This window comes from Neolamprologus brichardi, chromosome 1, assembly GCF_056152115.1.
Source record: "Neolamprologus brichardi isolate AB-2024 chromosome 1, ASM5615211v1, whole genome shotgun sequence".
NCBI lineage: Eukaryota > Metazoa > Chordata > Actinopteri > Cichliformes > Cichlidae > Neolamprologus > Neolamprologus brichardi.
The window spans coordinates 4,697,955-4,714,425 of NC_142104.1; the positions used below are offsets into that span (position 1 = coordinate 4,697,955).

A 16,471-nucleotide genomic window follows, 5' to 3' on the forward strand; every position below is an offset into this window, starting at 1 on the left:
GGGCACAGCCTATAGTAGCAGGTCAAGCTAGGGATGAGACCTGTCCAGCCACAGAGCCGAAGCCGCGTAGTGCTGTTGACAGACAGGGAGGGGGCCTGCTGAAGTGGAGGGCTGAGCAAGGCAACGACTCAAAGGTCCACCCCCAGCACTGTCACTACGTGCTGTCCGCAGACAGATGAGCCTCAAGAGTGAACTCGAACAAGATACTCAAGCTCAGTCACAAAGTCCCAGCTCCCTGAGCGGGCCTGTGCTGGCCGGTAAGGCCGCGACACAAAGGCAATGCACCAAACAGGGAGCCAGCGTTGCAGGCTGGAGAGCTCTCACTCACTAGCTGAAGTGTTAGACACAGCGAGGTCTGACAAGCGTGTAAACCCGCAGAATCGGTGAGCATGCCAGAAAGCATGGGCGGTCGGCTAGGACAAGCCCGTGTGCACGCTCTCCAAAGGATCTCAAGCTGGAGCCTGGGGTGCCCAGGGTCCAAACCTTGAATCCCAGGAGCGCAGTGAGGAGAGGAAGCGTAGCTCACCGAGCTGCTGAGTGGGGACCCTACTGGCTTCGCAACCCTGCAAGAAGCGGTCAAATGCTTTCAGAAAACCAAGCACGGTCTCCCCCAGTTCAAAGCGTCAGCTTCTCTAGCCAGCACAGCATGCTCTGGGTATGTGGTACTTTGTTAATAGTCGTTTATTTATTGTCTTAATTTTCCTGTTTTTATTGTAAAGCACTTTGGTGTACCGCTGGTCTTTTAAACGTGCTATACAAATAAAGTTGCATTGTATTGTAAAGTTGTATGCCCCTTTGGACACGTCTAACTCCAACAACACTGCAATGTAAGGAAAACATTTGCAATCATGTAAAATGTAAAATTTACATGTATTTATTAACTGTTGGTATATGAATGAGAGGTTTTCTACATTTGCATTTTTCAACTGAAAAAGTATCATAAAAGGGACAGGTAGCTACAGCTAGTTTTCTCACAGACACAGACAGAATTTCATTCTTGTAACAACGGGAGGAAAATTCAGCTTAACCTCTTTTTGAAATCAGAATTTGGATCAGTTTTATTACCAATTTTATACACAAATAAGGTATTTGTCACAATTTCATGGTACTTCATGGTACTTTCTGTTCAATTTGACCTGCTTTAAGGGAAGAAGTAGCTTGAAAAGAATGTGTTTTAGTGCTGAAAATGTGAACAGTGTTCAGTATAATATTTTTAATAACGTCATCCTGTATTTGCTGCATGCTAAGTAGTGACAAGGAAGGGAAGACGTGTATTTTTAGCTTTCTAGCAAGTTGATACTTCCTCTTTCTTACTTAGAAAGTCATTTACATTTGTTTCATCAACTTCCTTTACAACTCTTCATATTCAGCTCTTTTTTCCCCCCTGCTGTCACTTCTGCTGTGTTCTCTGTCCTGATTAACTGATTTCCACAGCAACATGCAAAGGTAGGCTACGTTTTGGTTCATTTTAAAGTACATTACACTTTTTGTGTTGATGCTAATAACAAGGATTAAAAAAATATACATTTTATTTCAGTGTATTTATTAGGATTATTGGTAGTATTACTAATAGTAGAAGTAGGAGGAGAAGAAGTTGTATTAGTTTTATTTCTTAATCTGTGTTTTTTTTTTAATAAGTTGGTGCAGTTAAAAAACAAAAACAAAAAAAAAAACCTTTTTTTTTTTTTTTAATAAGTTGGTGCAGTGGGTGGCACGGTGGTTAGCACTGTTGCCGCACAGCAAGAAGGTCCTGAGTTCAATTCCACCATCAGGCCGGGGTCTTTCTGTGTGGAGTTTGCATGTTCTCCCCGTGTTTGCGTGGGTTCCCTCCGGGTACTCCGGCTTCCTCCCACCGTCCAAAGACATGCAGCTTGTGGGGATAGGTTAATTGGATAATCCAAATTGTCACTAGGCGTGAATGTGCGAATGAATGTGAGTGCGAATGGTTGTCTGTCCCTGTGTGTTGGCCCTGCGACAGACTGGCGACCTGTCCAGGGTGTACCCCGCCTCTCGCCCTATGACAGCTGGGATAGGCTCCAGCGACCCTGAAAAGGATAAGCGGAAGCGAATGGATGGATGGATGGATGGAAGTTGGTGCAGTCTCTAAAACTGGACATCTTTATGTAGAAAACATCTTGTGGAGTAGCACTTTGACTGATGAGTCTTCAAGGTGATGGTGTGAGAGCTTTGGTGGCTGTCTCAATATCTCTACATTGATTAAAGGTCTTACTTTGTCCAATAGACCACAATGATAATTTAGCTTTAAATATCTTTGTAGTATTGGAATTTCAAATTGTTTAACAGTATAACATGAAATCGTTTAGTGTGCTACAGTACAATGTAAGACGCTATGACATGGAACCAATACCATCTCACATGTGTCCAGTTAGACTTGCTACTCATTTACAATCAGTTTGCTGAATGGTTATAAACAATGTTGATACTGATAACATGTAATAAGTTCTGGTCTGTTACATTACCACTGCATTCACTACTCATGCTGCATTCCAATCTGAACAGTAATAGGTGGTTTGCCCCTGTCTTTTGAATATGTGGGAACATTCCTGGAATTATTACACCTACTTTTAGTGGAAATGCAAAAGTATTACTAATATTTAAGAATGAAAACAATAAAGAATTAAGAATAATCATGTAGTTAAGGGTATGGGATGGCCATACATCAAAGGAACATTGACTTTCAGTTTGAAACAGGAGCAAGGGCGGTTTCCAATGGTTTTATGACCCCTCCATCCATGAGACCTCCTCTTATGGCTCAGTTATATGGTTATATGGCTCAGTACCAACTTAAATCCCTTTATCCAATCATACATTCTGTGAGACAGTAAAACATAACAGTTTTTCACTCCCCGTACTGTACAATCAAATTACCGTTTTTAATCAATTAGAAACATTAAATGCGGTGGGAATGATTTTCTGTCTACCTTCAGCATAATGGCAACAAAATAAAAAAAAGATAAATAACATAATGCTTGAATAGCTTTGTAAAATAATGCTAATCTAAATTAATCAACCAATTTTAATCTGAAAGGAACTTTGACAACATTTGATGGAAAAGGATTTTTTTTTTCATTCTAAATGTGAGAGTCTCTTCACAGGAAGAAGAGCTGGATATTCTGGTGGCTGATGTCTTTTGTGTCTTATGAAATGCTTTATGAGAATTGGGTGTCAGGACACGGTTCCTGTGAGACTGAATGCAATATAAAATCTAACATAGGTAAGTTGTTAACTGCTGTAATAAAATAATTACTTAAATCTGGGGACAGCAGACAATTTAGATTCTAACCCAAGAAACAAGGGGCGGGTGTGAGTTATTTACTTTTTCCTTTTGCCTTTTATGAGTTTATATAAACTCGGCTTGTTTTCTGTCAGTCTTTTAGCTACATGTGTTTATTTCTCTCCTACTCCTACTCCTCCTCTTCTATTCTACCACAGCCCTAAAATGTCAGACATAAAATGTTATGTCCCTTTAAATCGCTTTGCTACACTTTAGAAGAAAGCATTCAATCCTCATTTAAATGTTCTTTGAATTTCTTTAAGTTTAAATTTCTTTAAGTGTTTTCGTTTAATAAATAAACTAAAACACTTTCAAATCACATGAGCCAATATTTTATTCAGAACAGAACAGAAATAACACAATAAATGTTTAAAATGAGACATTTTTCAATTTTAAGCACAAAATTAGCTCATTTTAAATTTGATGGTTGCTACAGGACATGTTTACCATAGTGTAGCATCTGCTCTTCTTTTCAAAACATTTTGAAGACGTCTGGGCATCAAGGTTTTGAGTTTCTGGGGATTTGGTCTGTGAATTTGTTTGATGTAGTTTTTATTTAATGATGCACCAAATGTTCTCTATAGGTGAAAGATTTGGAAAACAAGCATAGCAATTCAGCACCCAGACTCTTCTCCGAGGAAGCAATGCTGTTGTAATAGTGGCAGTATGTGGTTTTGCAATTTCCATCTGAAATACAAAAGGCCATCCCTGAAACAGATGTACTCTGGAAGGGATCATATGTTGCTCTAAAACCTTTATGTATTTTATTTTATAAATCTTTTTATGAGGATTTTGTTTATATACAGAAAAAAGAACATATTGCAGATGACAGTTCCAGTGTCACTGGTGATGCCCTCCATTCGCGCCACCCAACAAGTGGCTCCAATGCTAACCCGAATAGGAGGGGGTCCAAAACCTTTCAACATTCAATGTTTCTTCCAAAACACGCAAGTTGCCCATACTAAATGCATTTATTCCAACACATATCATCAGAGATGCTGACTTTTGAACTGAAAGCTGATAACACGCTGGAATGTCTCCCACTCTTTAGCCTGGAGGATGAGACATCTGTGATTACCAACTAGGATGTCAAATCTGGACTCGTCAGGCCATAGAAAACTCTTCCATTTTGAAGCAGTACATTTCACAGATATGACGCCGCCTCTCGATCATGTTCAAACATGGCTTCCTTTTTGCATGACAGAGCTTTAGTATCTGCAGATGTCATATCAGATTGTGGTCATCAGTGGTTTCCTGGGCCCCTTAGTAATGTCAGTGACACAATCATGCCGATGAATGATGCAGTGTTGTCTGAGGGCCCGAAGACCACGGGCATTTAATAAAAATTTTCAGCCTGAGACTGTAGCACACTCAGTGTAAATGGTTACAGACACATCTCCAGTTTCTCTGAATCTTTTGATGATGATGTTGAGGAACATTTGAAGTATTCCACAATCGTTTAAGGTACTCTTCCACAGATTGAAGAGCCTCTGCCCATCTTTTCTTCTGAGAGACTCTGGCTCTGTAAGACATCCCTTTTATAGCTTATCGTGTTACTTGCTAGATGTTCTTCCAGCTGAAACGTTTTGATCTTTCTTGCTATTTCAGCCATTGTTTGCGTGCATGTCAATTTTTTGTGACCTGTATCAAGCATCAAGTTTGAAATGTAAAATTTCTCAGTTCAAACATTTATTATTTATGTTTTGTAAATAAAATATTAGCTTGTGTGATTTGAAAGTCTTTTGGTTCTCATTTTTGTCAAAATTTAACGAACATCCCTACTTTTCTGCAATTCATGTTTTATATACTATAACTTGTTTTGAACAGCCATTTTTCTTACATGGTGATATTGCATTTAAAAATGAACCTTTCAACTCTGCTTCTCACATCTCCATTCCCCTATAAATGTCTTCATAACGAAATATGAAATTGTATAATGTTTTAAGATTAAACTTTCATTCTGGGGACATGTGGGTGGTTTAATTGTACAAGGGTAAAATGTGTGTTCTTACATTTTCTCTACAGAGTGTTGTATGGATTATACAGACAAGGTTTTGAGAACTGGAAACCTCACTGACGCTATGACGTAAACATTTTAATTATTACACAAAATTTTCAGTATTTAAAACAAGATTTTAAATTTGTGTGTTTTTTTGTGTTTATTAATTATTTTTGAAAAGAAATTACATTAATTAAAGGATGTAAATCATTAATATTGTTAATATTTTCCTATCCTCCTCCCCAAGAGCCATTAGGACTCTACAAAGTGTTCTAGAGAGAACAGAGGTGAATGTGAGCATGCAAGTGTGTGTCAAAACTTTTGTGGCGCTTGTGCACAAACCCAACGATACCTTTGGAGGCCTTAAAGTTTATGCTGATGACACACAGGTAAAAAAAAAAAGAACATCACATGATCCTATTGAACAATGGTTTGTAGTCAGACTCAAAGTGTAGCCAGAAATACCTACCAACTACTGAGCTGATATTTGGATCCAATTTTGAGGTTGGGTCAGATATTGGTTAGGACCTGCTTTTTTAAGGTCTGATACATTGTAATAAGTCTAATGTTTTGTTCAAGGTAATTATGGGGAACTTAATTACCTCGAACAGGTAATTAACTCTTTGTAAAAAAGGAAATAATGGAAATAAATGTCAAACTAGGAAAGCTTTTATTAAATTTATGACAACGTCTTGGCATTACCTTGAGTGTTTTACTCTATTTCTATTTGTCAGCTCAAATCTGTGTGCAAGGAAGTGAAGAAAAATTCAGCCCACTTTTCTTTACACATTGTTTATTTCACTGAAGGGCATTAGTTTATGTGCAGATTAAGGTCTGGATAGTTGTCTCCCACTCTTTATCAACTCGTTATCAACATTTTATTTTTATATTATAATTACTATATTTCTTATAAAATATTATATTTTGCATTTTATTATACTTTTTGTGAAAAAGTTTGGAAAGTGAACTTTTAAATTCAGTTCACTTTCCAAACAGCAACACCATGACATCAATGTATTTTATTTACAATGTCAGTAGCAAGAGTTGCATTATGTTACTGCTATTCACATGCAGTTGTTTTCTTTCTGTTCTTGGCATGTTGATGCTGATGCAGGCAACACCAGATGTGCCTCTTCTCAACAGTAAAGTCATTGTCCAGATGCCAAGAGAACTGGATGCTGGACCGAATAACAAGATTGTGTTCTGCATGTTTAAATGGCCTAAAATGAACGAGGTCATAAACTACATTTTCTTATATAACAATATGTAGAAAAAGGATTTGGTGAGCTATAGAACAATAGGATTTTTGCCAATTTTGTATTTACACATTAAATTTAAACTACCGCTCACGGAGCTCGTGGGTTTTGCTTGTTTTAGTCTAATGAAATAACATTTGGATTTCAGGTTATATTTTTTTCTTATTTTTACCACTTGTTAGGAAATATGTATTCCTAGCTAATTTAGTAATTCTTTAGTGTTTTTGGTGATTTCTAGTCTTTAGGTTTTGTTACTGTGCCTCCTTTGTTTCCCTTGTGTGTGTCTAGTCATCCTTGTCTCTATTTTTGTGTATTTCCTGGTTTACTTTGACAGTCCTGTGTCCCGGGTTAGAGTATTCCGTTTTGCTTTCTCCCCGTCTTGTTTGCCAGATTAGGTTCAACTGTGTCTCCCTTCTGTTATGTATTCCCTTGTTAGCCTCTGTATTTATTGTGTGTTGACCTTTTATTGATAAATAAAATGTAAATTAGTACACATATTTTTGAAGGAAGCTGGGTACACGAGGAAAGAATAATCACATTTTTAACTAAATGTAAATTACTTGAATATCAAACAGTGCATCTAGATCATTGAGTAGTGTGTTTTTTTCCCCCGAAACTAATATTAAAACTGTCTTTGCAAAACTGTTAAACCAGCTGACAAATTTGCATTTTATTGTAGAGCGCTTTTAGAAGCCCACATGAAGTATATGATCAAAGACTGGTTGGTCTGAGTGTGCAGGGCAAGAACATATCAGGTCTGCAGGAGCGCATCAACATCACGATGGAGTTTACCAAGAAAATCAACGTAACTATCCTTTTTTGATCATTTATTTCAGTTCTACCTCTTGTTACTTTATTGCATAATTAATTGATACATATAATATGCTGTACATTTTGTAAAAACATGAAATATTTTTGTGTCATAGGAAACTCAAAAGCCCTTGTGTCATTTCCTTAATTATTCAACATGCAGTAAGTAACAAGCATCACATCTGTCATGAACAGTAATGTACACTGCTCAAAAAATAAGTAAAGGAACATGTTTTAATCAGAGTACAGCATCGAGTCAGTTAAACCTATGGGCTATTGGTGTGGTCAGCTAAGTAGCAGAGGGGGCAGATAATTTGGCGTTAATAAAATTAATACCAGGTGTACTAGATGGATAATAATGAGACAAACCCCCCAAAAAGAATGGTTTTACAGTTGGTGGACACCGATATTTTTCCATCTTCATCTATTCTGTTTTTTCACTAGTTTTGCATTTGACTGGGATCATTCTCATTACTGTTAACATGAGGACATACATGAACCCTACAAAGGTTGCAGAGGCAGTCAAACTCCTCCAAGATGGCACATCAAGACATGTCATTGCCAGAAAATCTGCTATGTCTCCCATCACTTCGCAAGAGTATAGAAGAGATTCTAGGAGGTAGGAGGTTACTTTAAGAGAGCTGGACAAGACTGTTAAAGGTCCTTAACCCATAAGTACCACCAATGCCCTTTGTGTAAGGAAGAACAGGAAGAGCACAGCTAGAGGCCTACAAAACAACCTCCAGCAGACCCGACATCCTCAAGTAGGCTCATTGATGCCTTTGTCCAAATCTGGGAGGAGATCGCCAGGGACACCATCCACAGTCTCATTAGGAGCATGCCCCAGCTTTGTCAGGCAAGCACACAAGCATGTGGGGGACATATGAACTACCATTGATGGGAATAATAATACAAGTAACGGTGTTACTAACGGGGTTACTTTTTTCAGTAACGAGTAATCAAACTAATTACTATTCCTATCGTTACAATGCCGTTACAGTTACTAACAAGAAAATGCGGTCCGTTACTATTTTTCAACAAACCGACGGTTGAAGCTGTGTTCAGCTTACCGCATCTTGTATCAGTTGCATGGAAGTAGCTGTAAGTAATCTGGACGCTACAGCTTTAAGCAGCAGCGCGCGCTCCCGCGGACGGTGATCACGATCACTGTCTAGTACAACACCTGGAGCTTAGGGGGCAAAACAATCGCATGAGTGCTGCTGTTTGACTGAGGAAGAATTAAGTAGTCGTGGTGAGCCAGTCACATGACCACTTAAAGACAAAGCAACAAGGTGATTTATAGCAGTTTATAAATTGCGTTGATAGGCCACGTAAAACCAGAGTCGTGATAAACAATATATACGCGGCGTTTTCCTCAATAGTTTTGTTACGTTTACTGTCTAAGGACAGCGCAGCGAGACCTCTCTGCTTATGAGCAAACCCCCCCCCAAAAGTTTTAGGAGTGACGGTGAGAGAGAGAAAGACAGCAGAAAAAAAGAGAGAGCGAGTTTTGAGATGTGAGAGATTTGTGATGTTTAGCGTGTTTGGAGTCTGTAGTTAATGTGTTGTCTTGTGTAGTTAGTGTGTAGTGTTGTGGATAGTTTTGTGTTGTGTGTCAGAACAATGAGGCGACTGCTGTCTCCAGGTAGAAAAAGGAGTGATACACCTGCTGCTGTCAGACCTGCAGGTATCAGGCTGTGATGTTCTCCTTTATAGTGGAAAGAAATTATTTTTTTGGAGTGGAACAAATATTTTGTGTGGCATCTTATTTAATGCAGAACGGTTGAAATGGTTATTTAAAAAAATCAAGGTAAAAGGTAAATTGATGCATTTGTTGTTTGCAAAACTTGTGCATAGGATTTTAAAATTGATCATTTATATTTGCATTTAAAGTTCTGAAATATGATTCATTAAACATGTTTGTGGTTGTTAAAATTTAACTTTTTCTACTCTGATTTTACGTTTTTTTGTCTGATTTTAGATCAATTGTGTTAATACAGTATGTCGAAATGAAAACATAACTGTAAATTCAGACACGCGAGGTTGCTTAAAAGGATGATACCAAACAAGGCAAAGTAAATCGTTTTTAAAGGTGAAATGTGGAGGGAAAATAGTAGTTAAAAGCATTTTTTTTTTTAAAGTAATGCAATAGTTACTTTTCAAGTAATTAATTACTTTTAGAATATTGTAACTCAGTTACTAACTCAGTTACTTTTTTGGAGAAGTAACTAGTAACTATAATTAATTACTTTTTCAAAGTAACTTGCCCAACACTGTAAACTACTGAGTACCATTTTGAATTGCTGCAAAGGAATTCAACCCACTGTAGGTTTATATTTCCCTTTCTATCAAAAAATGTGGGATCTGTTCATTCTTAACACATTACCCAGTTGGTATCATTACAGATAACCAGCGTGATTCTTTTCCCCCTCAAAATCTGATGTGTTTTTAAAGTGTTCCTTTAATCGTTTTTTGAGCAGCAAGACACCTATTTCTTTCATAAGTTGGACTCATTGGGGTTTGTGTTTTCAATCAGGGCCTCGACACTGAGTTGATGTTCAGAAATGTGATCTTTTGCATAATGGATCTGTTTGTTTTGTTTACCAGATTTTAGTGAGGATGGCTGCCTCACATACTGGACACGTGGTCAGACTAACATCACCTGTTCCTGTAACCACCTCACGTACTTTGGTATCCTCATAGTAAGATTGGACTCATTCATTATATAAAGAGGGATTCAGTGAACTGCAAAACAAAGTATAAATACAACATCTTGTAAAGAATTTGAGAGCTCTCTTGTCCTTCTGTCTGTCCATCTCTTCTCACCTATGTCAACAAACATTTATCTGAACTGCTTCAAACTTTGCAGCTGAATTTCTTGGGTCTCGAGTTAATGTGTTACTGAGTTGATGTTCATCAGATGAGTGGTTCTCATATAAGTCTGTTAAAAAAAAAAAAGAAGAAGCCATTTTCCATCAATTGGTTTTCCCCATCTATTTCTGGCACAGCATGCTTGGGAGGGGCACATTAACATATAGACATGTTTGTTTGGCTAGCTTCACAAGGACATGCCAGACCATTAGTCAATCTACCTTAATTCTACCTCAAACCTTCAAACAGGCTTGTCAAGTGGTGTGGGGCAAAAGACAGCAAGCTTAAAAAAAAAGCAAAATTTAGTCATAGTGGTGACTGAAAGACGCACAGCTTCTCAGAAAGATAAGTGTTTTAGATTTCTTCTTTAGATCTTCGGTTTCCTCAGTTTCCTTTATCGGAAATGGTGATGAACTCTTAATAAACCCACAAACTTGCACAGCTACACACACATACAAACACCCACACACACACACAACAATTCAGGAAGTCCGCATGTGATATAAATTTATAAATTAAAGTGACTAAAACATGGGTAACTGTGCGCTCACTGTATTAGTACAACTAATGAAAGAAAAAGCCAAAAGCATCTTTTATATGTTAGCAAATCTCTTTATGTGTGAAAGTAAACAATGTAGTTTGCTCTCTGCATGCAAAGAAAAGAAACATTTTTGCAATGTTACTGCACGTGTATGTAATAAATGTGCAGTTTATATAACCCACACATTCATTGAATGTAAAAATTATGCATGCAAATATAGTAACAAATATGATTTATTATAAATGTAGATACGTTAGTTGTGCATTTCCTTCTTTTTCTTCTTTTCAGTTTGGTTTCATTCTTGATGATGCCACTAGATGACACCAAACTGAAATGATTTCTTGTACAGAATGTGTTCTACCTTCACCTGCTCTGCTCAACTTGTTTTCATTCAAATTACTATCCTGCCCTGGTCAGAGCATGGGAATGTTACATGCAGGCCAACTGCTAAGGGCACAGTCTGGCTTGCAGCATAGCCCATCATTGCACCTATATTCCTCTGACCGCACTTGAAAACACTGCAGCCAAAACTGTCCACACTCACACAGAGAAAGAGTTTGCACTGTAATCACACACACAGGAAGTGTGCAGTGCTGTCTGTTATTGCATGCCTTTCCTGTGTTGCTGCTACGTTGTATTGCTTTTCATGTTAACTGTTTGTGTGTGTTGCTCGTGCTTGCTTACCTATCGTTTGCCTCCGTTTGCCTCTGTTGTTATGTTATGCTTGTTATGATTGTATGTAGCATATTTATTTAATGCTTTATTTTATTTTTCAGATCTATTCAGCTGTTCTTTTAACTTTCTTTTTAGCCCTGCCCCCATTTTCTTCAAGGGACTTGTACCATTAGGAATAACAAGCATACTTATTAACTTAATGGGTTAAAGTTAAAGTTACAGTGTAAAAAATAATAATAAGTAAAAAAGTATTTGCTTCTAGAATGTGACTAATTGTTATAATACAAACAGTAAAAGATGATATAATCACGTGTTTTCTCCACAGGTACCTGATCCTTCCATCACAAAGAAAGACCAAGAGATTTTAACACGCATTACTGTGATTGGCTGTAGTATTTCCCTTTTTGCTTTGGTCATAGCCATTTTGCTCTTTATTACAAACAGGTAATAAATTCATTTTTCATATTCTTCCCATCTTCATCAGTTCTTCCACTCGTTTTTAGTACCTCCTGTAATCTCATTTGCCTCAGTTCCTGGCCTCTTTTTCTGAATCAGCCCTCCTTTCTATCGCAATCTCTCTTACAGCAAATGCTCTCTTTATTCTGTACTTATCACTTCATCTTTTCTTTCTTCTCTTTTTACGGCCTACTATTTCTCCAGTTGTGATACAGTATGTTACTTATCACAGATCAATTCTCTGTGTGACAGAAAACTCAGACAAGACGTCTCTATGAAAGTCCACATCAACCTTGTAATTGCCCTGGTGCTCCTCAACCTGCACTTCTTGCCCAGTCAGGCAGTGGCAGCATGGTCTCCCTCTGGACTTTGCTTATACATGGCTCTTTTACTTCATTATTCCCTGCTGGCCACTTTCAGCTGGATGGCCTTGGAAGGCTTCCACTTATATCTTCTCCTGGTCAAAGTCTTCAACATCTATGTCAAGAAATACCTGCTCAAACTCAGCGTGGTGGGATGGGGTGAGTGGAATAATTTAATCAGGAACCTGTCATTATCAATCTGGAAATGGTATGGTGAATAATCTTTTTTTTTTTTTTTTTTTTTTTGGCTCCAGGCGTCCCTGCAGTGATTGTGTCAGTGGTGGTGATCATAGACAGAAAGTTTTATGGTCATGTTGCTCTGGAAACATCTAACTCTGCAATGTAAGATTTGCTAGCATGTATATTCAGGAATAGTAGTTTACATTTACTTATTTACTTATTAATTGTTTTACACATGGGTTTTTGTATACATGCATGTTTATTTTTTTAAGGGAGAATCAGAAAGCTTCATTTCACCAAGCATCTAACTTGCTAAAATTGAAACATTATTTCCTTTTTAGCTCTGGTGATGCTTTTACTACATAGATCTGCATTAATGTGTCTTTTACAGAACACATTGTTGATTTTTCAGTTTGCGAGGTTAAACATGATCTGCTCTTTTTTTAATAGATGCTATATAACCAATTACTACGTGAAAATATGGACTACAGTGGTACTGTTCAGCTTGGTGTTCCTCTTTAATGTAATCATGTTTGGGGTGACAATCAGACGTGTTCTGATTCTCCACCACACCAGAGAGGTAATTCTGTACTAAAATAAATATTTAAGTAGTAATCCATCAGTGTATCCATTGGAAACCCAAAACCAGCAATGAAGTATTTTTTTTTATGACAATTCAAGGTCTCAAACTTAAGATTGTGTGTAACCTGGTATGTCATTTTATATTTGGCAAATCAGTTTGGGCAGAATAACCTTGACAAAGCAAAGAAAGACATTTGCTCCCTGGCTGGAGTCATGACTCTGCTCGGCATTACCTGGGGTCTGGTCTTTTTCTCATTTGGCCTCCTGACCACTCCTGCCCTCTACCTCTTCTGCATCTTGAACTCACTGCAAGGTCTGTAAACACACACACACAATCATAGCAGCAGAGTTGACAATGTGGATTGCGCCCATAGAAAAACTGTGATTAGAGTTTCTAGAAACTAGACATATTGCAATTATCACAGTTTATTAATTCAACAAACAGGGTTCTCAGTCGTATGTGCTAAATCTCGCTTTGTGGAAGTGCATGTTGCTATCTTGGAGGATAGAGTTCTGGCCCAGACTGTGGAGATATGGGACTGCCACTGGTTGCAGAATCTCATCTCAATATCTCTGTTCCTTGACACGGATGAAACTGATGACAAGGCTTGCTTTTCTAGTAAGGGAGCTGCTGCCTCACAGCATCACAGTGATTCCACCAAACGCTTTCACCCATCGTGTGCAGCAATCAGCACATCTGTGTTTGCTCCACACTTTCACTCCATGCCTTAGGCAGATTCAGGACACATTGCTGAACATAACATTCTTCTACATGTTCGGGTTCTAGTGCAGATGTTGCTGACACCAGCTTAAACAGGCCGGACTGTGAGGTTCAGTCATGTTAAGCCCTGTGAGTCTGGTATAGGCGGTTTGGAGCCTATTCAGGATTGTCTGAGGACAGAGTTGTCAGCCATATTGTTCTGCAAACTTTGACTGGAAGGTCTGCCTGCAGTTCCCAAGTGCTGACCGAATGAGAACACAGTCTTTTTGTGGTGTCGTCTTCTTTGGATGACCACTTTGTTGGTATTGACAGAGAAAATTTGTCAAATTTTTTTATGGGTGGACACACATACTCAACTCTGCTGCTTAATACACAAATGCATATTCCTTATAGATACCATTTAAGGGGAAGTAATAGTATACGATTTATTGCCAAGAAGTGTTATTACAACAAAGAAATAATAGAGCAAATATATAGTCTTTGTTTGTCCTTAAGGGTCAGGTCCTTGGCCGGAGAGTCTAGTCCTGAGATTCTTAGTAGATGTGTGTCCGGCCAGGATTCTAATTAAATCTACAGCAAAATTTTTTGCAAAAAACGTCATGTAATTAGGATCCTTCTCCATTTAAATTACATTTTCATAACATTAAAAAGGAAATGTCATGACCTATCAGTTGATTAGAGTCAAAAGGTTAAGTGAGAAATAAAAGATTTAAAATATATTAAAAGATAAGCCACAAGACTCGTATGTTTAGAGCACGCATAGCTCAGTAGGTAGAGTGGCCGCCGCATGATTGGAAGGGCGGGGGTTCGAATCCACTGAGGTACCCCTGGGCAAGGTATGGGTCAAATGCAGAGAGAGTGCTTTCCCCATGGGGATCAATAAAATCTGCATTATTATTAAACATCTGCTGTGTAATAATAGACTGTAAATGTGACGTTACTTTCCATTATAGGGGAGACATGAACTCTCTCTTCTGCCTAATGAGGACCAATGAACTATTTAAGATTTCTGTTAAAAATCTGTTTATGTTGTCTAAAAGATAGGTAAGATTTTGTGTTGGATATGGATACACAGTGACTTGACAGAGATTTGACACAGATGCATTATTAGAGCCAATTTCATGAACTCATCCTTTTCCCATCTAAACCTGTACGTCTCTCTCTCACTGTCTCCTTTGTGACTGCAGGTTTCTTCATCTTCCTTTGGTTTGTGATGTCACTGAGAAAGACTAAAAACTCGGCTACTAAGATGAGCAGTGAAACACGCAGCACTAACAGCTAGTAGCAACACCTCCATAAGAATCTGTGTGTGTTGGTATAATTCATATTGTAATACAGTGACAACATGATTATTTCTTCTTTAAATCATGATGTTTATTTATAGAACAGCACAGCAGAGAAGGCAGCTGAGCAAGTGTGAACATTAATGTTATGTTTGAAGTTTTATTGATGAAATACATGGAGTAAAACATTGGTGGTAAGGAATTAATCTCTCCTAAGAGCAACTTAGAGGATGGTTTCCCTATGCATTGTAAGCTTTTCCATATTTGAGCACAGTTTTCTCAGTCAGTCATTTACATACATGCATTTATAGAATGTTTTATATTTATCTTGGTTATAATTTCTTATTATTTTAATGTATATTAAACAGCAAATTTGTACCTGAACATATATTCTTGCATACCTTGAGTGCCAGTATTAAAAGCATAATCATGTTACTGCATGCTTGTTTAGCTCTTGACAGGAAAACAATTATGGTTTATCGAGTTTATGACTAAAACTGTAGATATCAATCCACGTTAAACCAATCAGATCTGAAAACAATTCCAACTTGACTCCTTAAGAATCAACTGATATTTATTCATTTGTAGAATACAATTCTAATGTAATGCAATATGGCCAGACAGATTTTTACTTTCATCAACTAATAAAATTTAGAGTTAAAGCCATCTAATGCCAAAATCTTGTGTGATTGTCAGTGGCTGGGTCTGTGATCCAGCATTTTCAGTTTATGTTTTTAATTTCTTTTGTTACATTTTGAAATAATGTTGAGTTCTAGGGTTATTATTAGTTTGCCTTGAGTTTTAGTCTAGGTTATGTTTCACCTAGGTCTTCTTTGTTAGTCTGTCATGTATTTCTTGTCTGCGTGTTTCATATCGTCAAGCCTGTGTTATCATGTCTACGTCTCTCCATGTTTGCTTTTTTATTTTGACAGTCTTGTGTTTCCATGTTCAATGTATATGCTTATTTTTACTTTTGCCCTGTGGTGTCATTATGTTCATTCCAGTCAGCTGCTTCCCCATGTATTTCCACCTCCTCTGATCACCTCCTGTGTGTATTTAGTCTGTTTTTTAATTCAGTCTTTGTCATATCGTCTGTGTTCCTTCCTCCCATGTGACGTCAGGTTAAAGATTTCATGATTCTGTTCATGTCACTTTTTTAATAGTTAGAGTTTTCTCAGTCTAGGTTTCAGTTTAGCTTTTTCCTCACTTTGCCTTTTTTTGTATTTCATGTTTAACCAGCCATAATAAACGGCGCACCTTTTGTTTAAACTCAGGTCCGTCTCCTTCCATGTCTGCACTTGAGTCCCCCTTCTCACTTCCCCTTCTTACTTTGTCCAAAAGGCAAAACTCCTAAACACAAACTTAACAATGTGGTGTATGTTGTACAGTATAGCGAGGAATGCCCAGGCCTCTACATTAGAGAGACCAAACAGCATAAAT

The 16,471-nt window shown here is 37.7% G+C and overlaps 1 protein-coding gene across 1 annotated transcript; it reads left to right on the forward strand.

Annotated features, from left to right (window-relative positions):
- Positions 1–1,370: 1,370 nt before the first annotated feature.
- On the forward strand, positions 1,371–16,266 carry LOC118453755 (adhesion G protein-coupled receptor G1-like). Its single transcript, XM_087843806.1, has 14 exons — positions 1,371–1,446; positions 3,117–3,252; positions 5,323–5,381; positions 5,542–5,683; positions 6,409–6,528; positions 7,230–7,355; positions 7,477–7,522; positions 9,968–10,062; positions 11,773–11,891; positions 12,156–12,424; positions 12,520–12,607; positions 12,896–13,025; positions 13,184–13,340; positions 14,936–16,266. The coding sequence occupies exons 1-14, from the start codon at positions 1,439–1,441 to the stop codon at positions 15,028–15,030; spliced, it is 1,590 nt and encodes a 529-aa protein (XP_087699932.1). The 5' UTR covers positions 1,371–1,438; the 3' UTR covers positions 15,031–16,266.
- Positions 16,267–16,471: the final 205 nt, after the last annotated feature.